Source organism: Eleutherodactylus coqui, chromosome 7, assembly GCF_035609145.1.
Source record: "Eleutherodactylus coqui strain aEleCoq1 chromosome 7, aEleCoq1.hap1, whole genome shotgun sequence".
Taxonomy (NCBI): Eukaryota; Metazoa; Chordata; class Amphibia; order Anura; family Eleutherodactylidae; genus Eleutherodactylus; species Eleutherodactylus coqui.
The window spans coordinates 110,296,589-110,311,003 of NC_089843.1; the positions used below are offsets into that span (position 1 = coordinate 110,296,589).

General features: G+C 40.3%; 1 protein-coding gene across 3 annotated transcripts in view; it reads right to left on the reverse strand.

Moving 5' to 3' along the window:
* The window catches only part of GALNTL6 (polypeptide N-acetylgalactosaminyltransferase like 6), a 1,489,735-nt gene that overhangs the window by 1,101,963 nt on the left and 373,357 nt on the right, over window positions 1–14,415 (reverse strand). For all 3 annotated transcript variants that reach the window (XM_066573529.1, XM_066573530.1, XM_066573531.1), the window contains one exon: window positions 2,135–2,243. In XM_066573529.1, the coding sequence (XP_066429626.1) occupies window positions 2,135–2,243 (109 nt within the window). The remainder of the gene's footprint in view (window positions 1–2,134; window positions 2,244–14,415) is intronic.

The following is a 14,415-nucleotide window of genomic DNA, read 5'->3' on the forward strand; positions in this document are numbered from 1 at the left end:
GTCAGGAGCATGCAAACTATATGCAGTGGTTTTTTTTCATTTGTAGAAGTGTGCTAGTTTTTTAATAGGCTTTGTAACTATGATCTGTTAAACTTCTACAAAACAGAATTTTTCAAAAAAGGAAAACCGTAAATATATGGATAACAGGTAAAATGATACAAAGCTTCCAAAATGTAATCCAAAAGTAATACAAATGAAAATTAAACAAATATATATATACAGAAAAAGAGATATATACAAATAAAGAGAGGCCTTATATGTAACTGTCATAAAAAGCTACTGGATGCTGTAAATTCATTTTCTATAGAGGGCAAAAGCTTCTTCAACATCCTGTACAGAACACACAGCATATCAGAAGAATAAAATAAAGCCGTCCTCACCTGGTGCCAAAGGAGCAACTCATCCTAGGGCTCCTTCATATGGGTGCTGCGATTTTCATCCGGCCACATCGTGGTCATAGAGCGGCCAAAAATTGCATGTACAAGAGGCAGCCATGACCAAGTCATGCCTGCATCTCCCATTTTAAGCACCTGTGCAGACAACCTGGGTGCGGCGAGTATATGCTGCAGCCCAGAATACCATCGGGTGTGAAGAAAAAGTTTAGCTTTGCTAAACTCCCTCCCTCTCTCCACCCCTTGCCGGCTCGTGGCAATCGGAGGGGGCAAAATGGGGCGGGAGCTAGTGTGCTAAACTCCCACCCCATCCTGCGCCCTCCCTTTGCAGGCAGACGCGAGGGGCGGAGAGAGTGACGGAAGAGGGAGGGAGTTTAGCAGAGCCAGTCTTTAAGACTGTCCGGCATATTCTTGCCAGAAAATAGGTCCAGAACTATCTTTTCCGGCTGGCATAAAAATTGCAGCGATAAAAAGGCTTATGTGAATAAAGTCTAATACATATTAATAGCAGCACAGAACATGTAATACCACACTGTACTGTAGAGGCAATACTAGACAACCCATAAGTGTATGCACTTCAGATTTACAGGTGTTTTACTAGTGGAATGCCCATGCTGATTGTTGGATTTTCTAGAAAAATGCATGGGTTGAAGATTTGGACTATTTGTCATATTGTATATTGAATCTGATTTCAAATTATACTGGCCTTGGAAAGACCATTGTATGTTGAAAATATTGTGTCCTGAGGCCATTGTAACTTGAAAAATCACTGCTATATTATTATTTTTCAATGGCTTGCTAATACTCAAGAATATAAAATAAAAGAGTTCTTTACATATACATAACTGACATAATTTACTTCTATTATAGAAAATGCATAGGAGAGAAATGAACTTGCCAATTAAAATTTACTATTATGGACTTTAATTCCAAAGTAACAAAATGCAGACCACAGGTTACAGTTTAACATTAATTTGATTGACAAGATTAGATTAACATAAAAAAAAAAAAAAATCGAAGAAAAATCTTAAACTCTCCTACCATATTTTATGTGCTTAGTATATCGTACAAGGCCAAGGAAAATGTTGGTTACTGATGAATATTCGCCAGTAGACAGTAATGTATCCTGAAGGCATTGCCCTTTCTTGGCAGACAGTTGCATAGAAGTAGAGCATATATATCTATAAAGCGTAAATATTCTCTTACTATTCAGAAGAAGATCATGAAGCCGATGTATGATAAAAAGGACATGCTTTTCTTTATTCAATCCATGTCATTTCATGTCCACATTAAAACACAGCCAGAGGATGGGTTTCAGCCCTTAAACAGAGCCTTGATCACCTAACTGTTTAAGGGCTGAAACGCGTCCTATGGCTGTGTTTGAATGTGGACATGTAATGGCACGGATTGAATAAAGAAAAGCATGTTCTTTTAATCATACATCGGCTTCATGATCTTCTTTTGAAGAATAAGAGTATATTTATGCTGTGTTTGTATTGCCATTTGGGTCTGGACGGTGAAGCTGGAAGTGTGTACCCACTGAAGGTGGAGAGGATCATTGCTGGAGCTTACACATGTAGCAGGATTCAGACGGCAAGTAACATTCATATATATATCTATGCCTGACCACAAATACGTGTGCAGATTTATGTATTTACCATATTCATCTATTTATATATGCACATATTTCAACTAAGATTGATATAATGAAGTTTCCAAAATAAAATGTAACACTTCCATACCTGAGCGTAGTGCATCCTTCTGAATGCTTTCGTAGTCGTGCCAATCCTTTCTTCTGAGGCCATCTGTCCATGTGTAGAGCTGAGCATCATTAAGTCCAAGAGAAAATGCCTGCATGGGACAGAAAGACATGCATATAAGAGATAAGATACAATACAACAGACACAATCAGCCAATCATAAACGATCAAACATAGCTATAGCATTCTGAAGCAACATGATAGGTTCTGTTCGCAATATGTATGTGATCAATGCTGGAAGTATACTTCCTTTTAAAGAGGAAATAATTGCTTTGTCTTTGCGTTCTTCAGACAGGTCAAGTACTGTGCAAAAGAAAGTTAATGTTTACCTATTGACTTGTATCTATTGCCACGACCGTCCATGATATAAAAAATATATTTCAAAGTATACTTTTTTTGTGGTCCTTAAATGTGTATTACTCGTAGCTAACCAAGCACTAACCTAACAAAGTATGCCAAAAGAACATACGTCTGCACAAAGAAGCCTATGGGTAGATCATTCTATAAAACTCTATACCTTTTTGAATGTACAAAATATGGGCCAAAATCTGGAGAGAATAGGGCCTTAGTTTAATAATGTATTATGCAGCATTGCTTTGTATGTACAACATAGGAATCAAAAGAAGGAGTATTCAGATTGAGTTGCAAAAGTTTTGTTCCTCTGAAGACTTCATTCACAAGTCCGTAATCTAGTCAATATTTTGCATCAGAATTTGTAATCCAAAACCAGAGGTAAAACCTACAGAGCAAAAGTATTATGGAAAGATTTGTATTTCTCCATATTTTGGACCCACTCCTAATTTTAGCTTACAGATAGTGATATCAAATATTGATGAGAATACTGACATGTAAATGGTGCTAATACTTATAATAAAAATCAGGTTTTCTATTTCAATAGTTTATATTGTTGTTTTGAAAAATTCACAATATTAAAACAAGCTATATAACCTGGTGTTGTTTATTTGCATGTATCATGTTGAATATAGCAATGAACAAAAGATAATTTGGAAAAAATAAATTCCAGGTATAAAGACATCGTACTTAGACTATAAGGATTAGGAATACAAATCTGTTTTTTTTGTGCATTGTTATTAAATTGTGTGAATCCCATGTTTGCTCCATGATGACCGTAAAGCAGACATTAAATTCTAATATTCTAAAATCATACAGGGAAAAAAAACAAAATGTGTAAAGAAAAGATTAAAATTGCTAAGGAGTAGGCAGAAAGATTGATTGCCAAAGAGAGCAAAAAAATAACCCTAAACTATTCTTAACTATTCTTCAACTATATTAACAGTAAACAGATTTGCACTGAGAGCACTGGCCCTTTAACGAATAATGTAGGAAAAATCATAGAAAATGATGGGGGAAGGCAAATCTATTAAATGGGTTCTTTTCAAGTGTATTAATGAACGAAAAGGAAATGTCACACAAGATGTAGGAAAATAAAATGACACCCCCCCCCCCCCTTCCCTGCTACATATTGCATACCTAACACAGGAGAAAGTGCAGAGCCGGTTAAAGAGGATTAAAATCGAAAAATCGCCGGGTCCAGATGGAATACACCCAAGGGTTCTAAGGGAACTAAGTGATGTGATAGGTAGACCACTCTTTCTTATATTTATGGACACTATCAAGACCGAGGTTGTACCATTAGATTGGCACATTGCCAACATGGTTCCAATTTACAAAAAGGGTCCTAAAGAGAGCCTGATAATTACAGGCTGGTAAGTCTCACTTCAATAACTGGAAAAATATTTGAAGGGTTTCTGAGAGACACCATCCTAGAATACCTCAAGGAGAACAACAAAATTACTCTTCACCAGCATGGGTTCATGAGGAGTTGTTCGTATCAGACCAATCTGATCAGCTTCTACGATGAAGTAAGTTCTAGGCTGGACCTGTGAGAGTCTATTGATCTCATATATCTGGATTTCTCTAAAGCATTTGACACAATGCCGCATAAGAGGTTGATATGTAAAATGAGGCAGCTCGGACTGGGTGAAAACATGTGGATCTGGGTAAAGAACTGACTCAGAGAATGAAAGCAGAAGGTGGTAATAAATGGTTTGTACTCTGATTGGGCCACCATCGCTAGTGGAGTGCCACGGGGCTCAGTACTAGGCCCCATCCTTTTCAATATATATTAATCAACGACCTGATAGAGGGGCTGCACAGTAAAATATCAATATTTGCAGATGATACAAAATTATAGAAGACAATTAATACAACAGAGGACCATATGTGGCTACAAAAGGACCTAGATAAGCTGGGGGCTTGGGCAGAAAAAGGGCAAATGAAGTTCAATGTGGATAAATGTAAGGTTATGCACATGGGCAGGAGAAATGGATGTCACCAAGATACACTAAATGGGGTACTGCTAGTCAAAAGTGACATTGAAAAAGACCTGGGGGTACTAATGGATTGTAGATTTACCTGGAGGAACCAATGCCAGTCAGCTGCTGCAAAAGCTAATAGAGTCTTGGGGTGCATTAAAAAAGGCATAGGGGCGAAGGACCAGAACATTATTTTCCCACTATATAAGGCACTTGATAGGCCTACACGTGGAATATTGTGTACAGTTCTGGACACCACTGCTCAGGAAGGATGTTGTAGTACTTGAGGTGGTTCAAAGAAGGGCAACTAAATTAATAAATGGAATGAGAGGACTGGAATACCCCGAGAGACTATCAAAATTAGGACTTTTCAGCCTTGAAAAAAGGCAGCTAAGGGGCGATCAAATAACTATGTATAAATACATTAGGGGACAATACAAGGATCTCTGTTTATACCAAGGACTGCGTCAGTAACAAAAGGGCATCCGCTACATCTAGAAGAAAGCAGGTTTCATCACCAACACAGAAGGAGGTTCTTTACTGTAAGAGCAGTGAGACTGTGGAACTCTCTGCCTGAGGACATGGTGATGGCAAAATCCATTGAGGAGTTTAAGAAGGGACTAGACGTCTTTCTCGAGTGGAAGGATATTACGGAATATAGACATTATGTGACCAGCGGGTTTGTAGTTCCGGGTCCTATATTTAGGTAGGAACTATCAAAGGTTGATCCAGGGATTATTCTGATTGCCATTATAGAGTCAGGAAGGAATTTTCCCGCAAATGGGCTAATTGGCTTCTGCCTCTTGGGGTTTTTGCCTTCCTCTTGATCAACTAAGGGTTGAAACAGGCTGAACTAGACGGACATTGTCTTCATTCAGCCTAACATACTATGTTAGAGGCATAATTTGAAGCTGCTGGGTGCCAATGCAATATCTGTAACAGGGCCCCCAACGAAAATACTTATTTTAATATCTCATTATATTGTGAAGAGAGATCTTATGCCACCTAAACATCCAGAGCCCAGGTGGGATCACGCTCTTGCCCTATTAGGCAGCTTCCACATAGGTGACACGATATTGCCACGACAAAATCACAGCAATATCGCATCTGTGTTATATGTAATATTGCTGAGTTTTCTCACGTCAATATCATGATTTTGTGTAGCTACAAAGTCGTGCAACTTTGTAGCACTCTTTTGCCAGGATTTTCGAGGGGGGCTTGAAATATAAGCCCTATCCTGAAAATAAGCCCTGGCTGCATAAAAAAAGAACACATAACCTCTCAGGTGCTGTCATCTCCTTGCACATTTCCCCCTGAAGCTCCCTGGCACTGGCTTGAAGTTCTCGGGCAAAGCTTCCTGCTTGGGACTTTGAAAATCTCACCTCCAGGAAGCTCTGCCAGAGCTCCGCCGCGGTTCAGCGAATCAAAGCCAGTGCTTGGTGAACCAATTACAGCCATTCATTGATTCAATGAATAATAATGTTTTGAATCAATGAATGGCTATGATTCGTTCATCGAGCGCTGGCTCTGATTGGCTGAGCTGCAGTGCTCGAGAACAACTTATAGGCAGAGCTTCCTGGAGGTGGGAATTTTCAAAGTCCTGACCAGGAAGCTCTGCCGGAGAAGTTCAAGCAATTGCCAGGGAGCTTCAGGGGAGACGTGCGGGCCGTTGACAGCGCCTAAGAGGTTATGTATTCTTTTTTTTATGCAGCTAGGGCTTATTTTTGGGCTTTTACAGTAGGATTTCCTACTCTAAAAGTTGAATTGCACCGCACAAAAACCGCATTTTTTTGCAATACAATGCAACACATAGGAAGGCTCCATAGGGAAACATGGGCTACAAAAAAATTGCAAATCGCGGCTGTATAGATCATGCCGTGATTTTGTATTCTAGCAATATCGCATTCTACAAAACATTGCTCATGTGAAAGAACCCATTGGAAACCACTGGCTTCTCATACATGCGTTTTGTAGCGTTGTCACATTGCTATAAAATTCTGTGATTTTGTGGCCCACGTATGCTCTTGCCCATTGATGAGTTTTGTACACAGTACAAAGACTGCATGAACTTAACTTACATCACTATGCACTGCATAAACTGAACAACCAGCAAAAAAAACCATACTTTATAAACAACATTAACATAATGTTACATTAAACTGTGCTACCTTGAACAAATGTGGAACGAGACACATATAAATTGTTTATTTTGTATGAAAAGGTGATATGTACAGGGCGATTAGTGTCTTCTAATCCAGCAAAGTTATTCAAAAGAATAATAATGTTTTGTACTGCATGCATGAAATTCAGTTTGTATATATGAAGATACACTTAAAGTCCTACTTCCCAATCGGTGGTAATCACTGTACATAAAACTGATCAGATTCAATTGTTCACAGAGGAACAAATGCAAAATTGCTTGCAAGAAAGTAATTATAAACAACTGAATAATTACACACATATGTTCCTTAATAGGTGTCTTCTGTATATTGCAAATTGCTAGCTTGTCCTATTAAAGTTATTCATTTGCTCCATCAATGGAAATCACAACTTTGTAGTGAGAATGTACGAGGCTTTATGAGCATCTATTACAAGGTAAGGTAAGGCTTATAGAGCACAGAAAGATTTTAATGTAAATGGGCGAAACATGAAAGTTATATCAATTCCGGATTTTTTTCCAGGCGGTAGCTGTGGCAGAGGATTTCTTCATCTCAGCCGGGAGTCCCACTGAACACTGTGACAGCATTGTGGGACTCCCCGCAGAGATGAAAAAATCCTCTGCCACAGCTGTCACAGCTTTGGCAGAGGACCGCAATGTTATGCCATTAAATTCAATGGAGCCGGCCATACAGCCCTGCAGTTATTTTCAGGCAAGGGCTTAAAATATAAGCCCTTCCCTGAAATTCAATCCAAAAATGTGTAAAACATAAAAAAATGTATACTCACCTCTCTGCAGCTGCATGACTTCTGATTGGCTGAGAGCAGTGACCAATCAGAGGCAGCTCTCAGCTGTTATTCAATAGCTGAGAGCTGCCTCTCATTGGTCATAGTGCTCAGCCAATCAGAGGCAGCCCTTTCAGCAGGTGGGGATTTTAAATCCCCGCTTGCTAAGAGCTCCTCATAGCAGTGCAGGAGAAGAGCCGGCTGGATGCAGCTGAGCCCCGGCAGCGGCAGAGAGGTGAGTATCCTTTTTTTTTTTTTTTTTTACACATTTTTGGATTGATTTTCAGGGAAGGGCTTATATTTTAAGCCTTTCTCAGATCTTATTTACATGCGGAAATATGCCCGTCAAAACGCTCGTGTGACTGAGCCCTAAGATAGTAATCTATAGTATAGACAGTAATCATACTAGACAAAAAATGAAGGTGTATACAGAGCAGTATATCAGAATTCAAAAGGATTTAAGTGCATATCTGAACATAGACTCATAGAATGATAGAGTTGGAAGGGACCTTCAGGGTCATCTGGTCCAACCCCCTGCTCAGTGCAGGATTCACTAAATCATCCCAGACAGATGTCTGTCCAGCCTTTGTTTGAACACTTCCATTGAAGGAGAACTCACCTCCAGTGGTAACCAAGATTAATCTGTAAACTGAGAACAGACCAACCGCTGAATCCTATAGAAAAAAATAGTCAGTGGAATTACTGATGTGAATATGAAGTGAACTCAGAGGTCAGGAGTTATATGTATGACTGCTTCTGCAAGGGTCAGATGTTTTACATAGTAAAATAATGAAAGGGGAGAAAAAATAAAATAGACATGTAGGTATTAAATGGATAGAAGAGAAAGTGTAGGGAAGGAGAAAGGAGAGAGAAGAGGAAGGGGAGGGAACAAAAAGGGGAACCCCCACTAAACATGATCCCGAACTGGCTGTAGTCAGCAGTCCGGCTGTATGGTCCCTGCTGATTTTCTGGGGTAACAGCCCTGGATCGCGGAGATGGATAAATATAAGAAATACCTCTCTTGACTGCAGGGAACCTGCCGTATGAGCACAACAACTTAGTTTATGGTGCTCATACCTAAAAATTAAATCTTGCTATTTGTATAGTGCCAACTTATTCCACAGCACTTTCAGATAAATTATTTATTACCCACCACCAAGCTGGGTACTCATTTTATTGACCTTGGAAAGATGGAAAGCTGAGTCGGCTACCTGAACCATGTGGGGATTGAACTTGCAACCTTCAGATCATGAGTGCTACCTTAGCCCTCTGTATCACAAGGGGCTCATACCTGGTGACAAGTTCCCTTTTAAATGATTGGCAAGTCCCAGAGAAACCAGCATGTTCGGCTGTTCTATATTTATATCTAAAGTGTATTGCCACTGGTATGCTGGGGCTACATGGAGGCTTTATGTTGCAACTTTCCAGTTTTAACTATCGAGTGACAGCTGCAGTTCACGGATGTGCATTCAATTGCATGCAATTCACAATATTCCTTGGTCTGCAGCTGTAGATTGATAGTTAAAATCAAAAAGTAGCACTACAATAAGTCTCCTTATAGCCCTAGCCTTAGGCCTCCTTCACACGGCCGTATGCATCTTTACGCTCGGACGATCATAGATAAAAATCACATGAATGAAGAATATCTGAGATCAAGTCTCGATCTAAATTAGCATTTGCTCATCCATTCATTCGGGCGGCTACAGCGAATCTGAGAAGTAATATGCAGCTGCGCGTAAATGCCTCGGTCAGCAGAAATAATCGGAATGGCTGCTAATGCCTAAATAAAGGCAGCTGTCTTCTTTTCCCAGCGTTGGACACAGGTAAACTCCCTCCTCCTCCATTTTTTCGGCTCCCATAGGTGCCGATAGAATTATGAATGCAGCTCTGGTTTACCATGCATGCTGTAATTCAACATCAGCACAGGATAATGCAATGTATCTTCCAGGATATTCACATTTTTACGTAGGCATAGTGAACATACTGAACTATATAATTTAATTACTTAAGAAGATCATACACAAAAATAAAACCTGATACTAACTGCTCAATAATTCTGACACAAAATGTTGACTTATGCTACCTTCTCTCTTTTACGCATTCCTTAAGGTCCATTTATACGCAACGATTATCGCTCGAAATCTAGTCAAACAGGCGATAATCGTTACGTGTAAACTTGTGGCTGTCGCACGCTATTTATTCAGTTGTCATTTATTGCTGAATTTTAGCCTGCATAAAAATGGTCCAATGGTCATTCAATGATGGCTGGGTGCTTCCTCTGATTGCTCACAGCGCTCAGCCAATCAGTGGCAGTGCTTTCTGGAGACAGGGATTTTTGAAGAAGACAGAAGACGGCTGCCGGGGCTGGAGAGAAATGCCGGACAGCTCTTCTAGGTGAGTAACATTTTTTTTAAACTTTTCTTTAAAGCTAGGGCTGATTTTCAAGGAAAGGCTTATATTTCAAGCCCTTCCTGAAAATCATCACTGCTTTCAACGGGGAAGCAGCAGCGGGGATATGATACAGTTAATCTGCAGCAATCTTTAAGGTTCGTCCACCAAACAAACAACCCTTTAGGTCCTTAATGCACGTCACTCGAGGGGATCTGAGCCATAGACCAATATGTAGAATCCACATATGCAAAGGAAGGGACAGCATATCAGGCATATAAGTTCCTCCATAGTTTGCGACTAGAGATGAGCGAGTATACTCGCTAAAGGCAATTGCTCGAGTGAGCATTGCCTTTAGCGGGTATCTCCCCCCTCTAGACGGAAGGTTCGGGTGCCGGCAGCGGGCAGGGAGCTGCGGGGAAGAGCGGGGCGGAACGGAGGGGAGATCTCTCTCTCCCTCTCTCCCCCCCGCTCCCTCCTGCTGACTGCCACTACTCACCGCTCCCCCGCGCCGGCACCTGAACCTTCCGTCTCGAGCGGGGAGATACTCGCTAAAAGCAATGCTCGCTCTCCATACCTCTTGTTCACTCCAGGCTCCGTGTGACTCCAGCCCCTGTCTGGCCTTCCTTCCCCTCTGCTGCACATGTGCGGGAGTACTGAGCTGAGGTACTACTAGAGTCCCGGGAAGCAGCAGCGTCAGCCCATTAAAAACAATGGCATAGCATCACAGACCTCTGCCACAGCTGTGATAGCTGTGACAGCTGTGATAGCTGTGACAGCTGTGGCAGAGGATTCCTTCATCTCCGTGGTCCCCGAACTGAAGCTAATACGCAGCAGAGCTATTAGAATGTAGATTGGTGGGGCCACTCAATAGGACTTAAAGGGACTATACCAGCATTTTTTATATTTAATTTAAACCAGATAGAGAAACATATTACATTTTTCTAATCTGTTTTAATTTTGTTATTGTAGTTTTTTTTCATTTTGCTGTTTATACTTAACTATGGGGGCTACCATCTTGCCTGGGCTGCATTTAACAGCATTTAAAACATTAGAGAGACATTTTACAGCAGCCTCATGGACTATTCATGACTTGCAGCTGTCGTCTGAACACACAATGTCTTGCCTAAAAAAGGCATTAAAAAAAAAGGCCAGAAAAAAACACCACTAAAAATATGTCATTTTTCCTTAAAATGCAATGTGTGAGATCACCATTAATGAATTCTGACACTGAATTAATTGGCTCAAAGCTTTCTAGTATTGAGGTTCTCCAGCAAAACATTATGTTTAATATGCATTTTGATTTATTTTCCCATTCTGAAAGATTAAAAGATTTTCTGTTACTTTTCTTTAACACATCTTCCCATTTGTTCCTATGAGCTACATTTGTTACACCTGGCAGGTGACTTCTACTTCTATGTTTAACTTGGGTTAGTCCTGAAGGAACTGCTAAGGAACTGTATTACATGCTGTGTTTGACTCACTGTTTGATTCCTACATTAACCTAAAGCTCTGTGGGATGCATGACTGGTAAAGTACATCCCACATTCAGAGGATCTATCTCCTCCAGAGAAGATTTAACATCTGGCCCAATTATAAAAATGCAGAAAGTGCAAAAAACGAGCCAACAACATAGCAAAAATTTGCTTGATTATTTATCTGAATTTTGCTAAGAATCAAATTAAAGTATTAACATGCATCATGTAGTTAGCTGCCTTGCACATTGTGCTCACTGCAGATGGAGTCTTTTAATGGTGATTTCAGATTTACACCTGTCTCAAGTTAAGTCCGCAACAAATCATCCACAGTCTACTGATCTTAGAAATAATTCTCACATGAAAATAGCTCTGGCATTCAGCAGCCTTAATGCTTTATGGAATTAAACTTAATGAAAAAAATCCTTTTTTAAGCTGTATCTTTGCTTAATAATAGATAAAACATACATTTTCATGACTATTATAATTACTTGTTATCAACAGAAAATACATAATGTGATTCTCCCAGGAGTAAATAGCCACATATCATGCAAAAAGTTGGAAAAGATGGAATTGCAGTCTCAAACAGACAGCTGTAAGACATCCCAAGGCCTTCCTGAAAGGCCCCCCTAAAGGGCTGTACAATTTGAGATATATAATAAATAGTTAAACTTTTATTCCCTTTGAATATTTATGGCAAGATTATCATCCTCAATTGGAAAAAATACACTGCATGACCTATCTTGGTGCGCATTTGTGATTGTGAAATCAATGAGCATGTGTAAATGCACACAAGATACTCAGAAGACCTGTATATTGACTGCATATATATGCACAACATTAATGCAGTTATCCTGTTTCCCCAAAAAAGAAGACTTACCCCAAAAATAACCCCTAGCCTAATTTTCAGGGAGGCTTGAAATATAAGCGCTAACATGAAAATAAGCCCTAGCTACACTACATAAAAAAGAATACATTACCTAGCAGACTCGGTCCAGGTCCCTCCCACTACTCTCTAGAGGTTCAGTGCAGTTCACTGTGGTTCCAGTCCTAAGCAGCTCATACAACATCACTTCCTGGTTGCAGGATTCATAAATCCCACCTACAGGAAGCAATGGCTGTGATTGATTCTCCGACTACTGCTCAGCCAATCAATGCAGTGCTGGATAAACCAATCACAGCCATCACATTGGTTCATCCAGTGCTGCATTGATTGGCTGAACAGCAGTCAAAGAACCAATCACAGGCATCGCTTCCTTGGTGGGGGGGATTTGTGAATCCCGTAACCAGGAAATGATGTATGAGTGGCCGAGGTCTGCGAGAAGCGCGTCAGAGCTGTGGTGGAGAGCAGCAGGAGGGACCTGGACCAAGCCTACTAGGTAAATATAATAAGACCTCCCCTGAAAATAAAACCTAGTGCCTCTTTTGGGGCAAAAATTAATATAAGACGAATTCTTATTTTTGGGGAAACATGGTATGAGCATATTTTTCACCCCGTGTATTTGCGCAACCAAAATGAGCATATGCCCTAACTGAAAGAACTTTTCATTTTTTAATTGTTTAAAAATTATCTATGAACAATAAACATACATTGCGTGACCTAAGGACATGGCTGCTGACGGCTGCTAAAATGTTAATGCTTTAAGGGTGCATTCACACGAACGTATATCGGCTCGGTTTTCACGCCGAGCCGATATACGTTGTCCTCGTGTGCAGAGGGGAAAGGATGGAAGAGCCAGGGCCAGAAACTGTGCTCCCGCCCCCTCTCTGCCTCCTCTCCGCCCCTCTGCACTATTTGCAATGGGGAGAGGCGGGACGGGGGCGGGGCTAATTCACGGCCCTTAGCCCCGCCCCCGTCCTGCCTCCTCTCATTGCAAATAGTGCAGAGGGGCGGAGAGGAGGCAGAGAGGGGGCGGGAGCACAGTTCCTGGCCCTGGCTCTTCCATCCTCCTCCCTCTGCACACGAGGACAACGTAAACCGAGCCGATATACGTTCGTGTGAATGCACCCTAATACTGATGTTCTCAGACTGTCCTTACTATACAACAGTGGTTTGAAAACATTGATCAACTATATACATTTGAGGAAGTAATGGCATGGGAGAGAGATGCCAAAAGCCAGTGCACTTCTGTTTGGATTACTTTTAGTCGTTCATTATAACAACCTCTTTATTTTTCCAGTCTCTGTGCCGGGCTGTTTAGATTCACTCACATTAAGCTTATTATATAGTTCTCACCCTCTATAACCTCTTTTTATGCTTTTAATGTTTTTGAAAAAGGCGTTACTCTATCAAATGTGCTGTCTGTTTTTATTTATTGACCTTTTGGGCATTTTGTTTTTTATTACGTTTGTTAAAATGTTGTATTGAGTGCTTTACTACTACAGATATTTTATTTAAAAGTTTTAACCCCCAAATGGCACCTGATTTGGGTGACCTGTTTCTAAAATATAAAACACAGATTTTGAAAAAAACAAAAAAAAAAACGCACACACTGTTCAACTGAGTACATGTTTGTGGCACACTGACTCAAACGCTTGTTTGGCAGCTGCTTCTTAATGAGTACAGTTTACTTCATTGAGAGGTGTCATGGTTCCTTAAATGGGAGATTTATTAAACTGTCCAACACAAAATGAAAATAAATAATAATGTTTATTTATATAGTGCCAATGTATTCTGCAGCGCTTTGTTGCCTATAGCAAGCAATCACAGCTCAGCTTTTATTACCCATAATGCTCTTGAAAAATGAAAGCTGTTCTATGATTGGTTGATACAGTTTTCATCCATCTGCCCTATAATCTTCGTCCTAGTCAATTTTCAAAGGGAACAATAAAAAAATTACAATGTTTTTGAAGAATGCTGGAGTTTCCTAGTGAGAAAATGACCCTGTGCACTCATATTCCCTGTGACTTAGTACTACAGAGGTGCAGGGACTCCACGTGCCATTTATTAGCCTCCAGGACATGGCACAACTACATAAGTAAACTGATCAACTGGTCCAAGCCTATGAGGAGCAGCTGAAAAAAATCATGTTAAAACTGAATATACTAGTGCAAAATATCTGTGAGACATTTAGTGAGATTCTTTGACAAAACGCTGACATTTGAGCATACAACAATGCAAT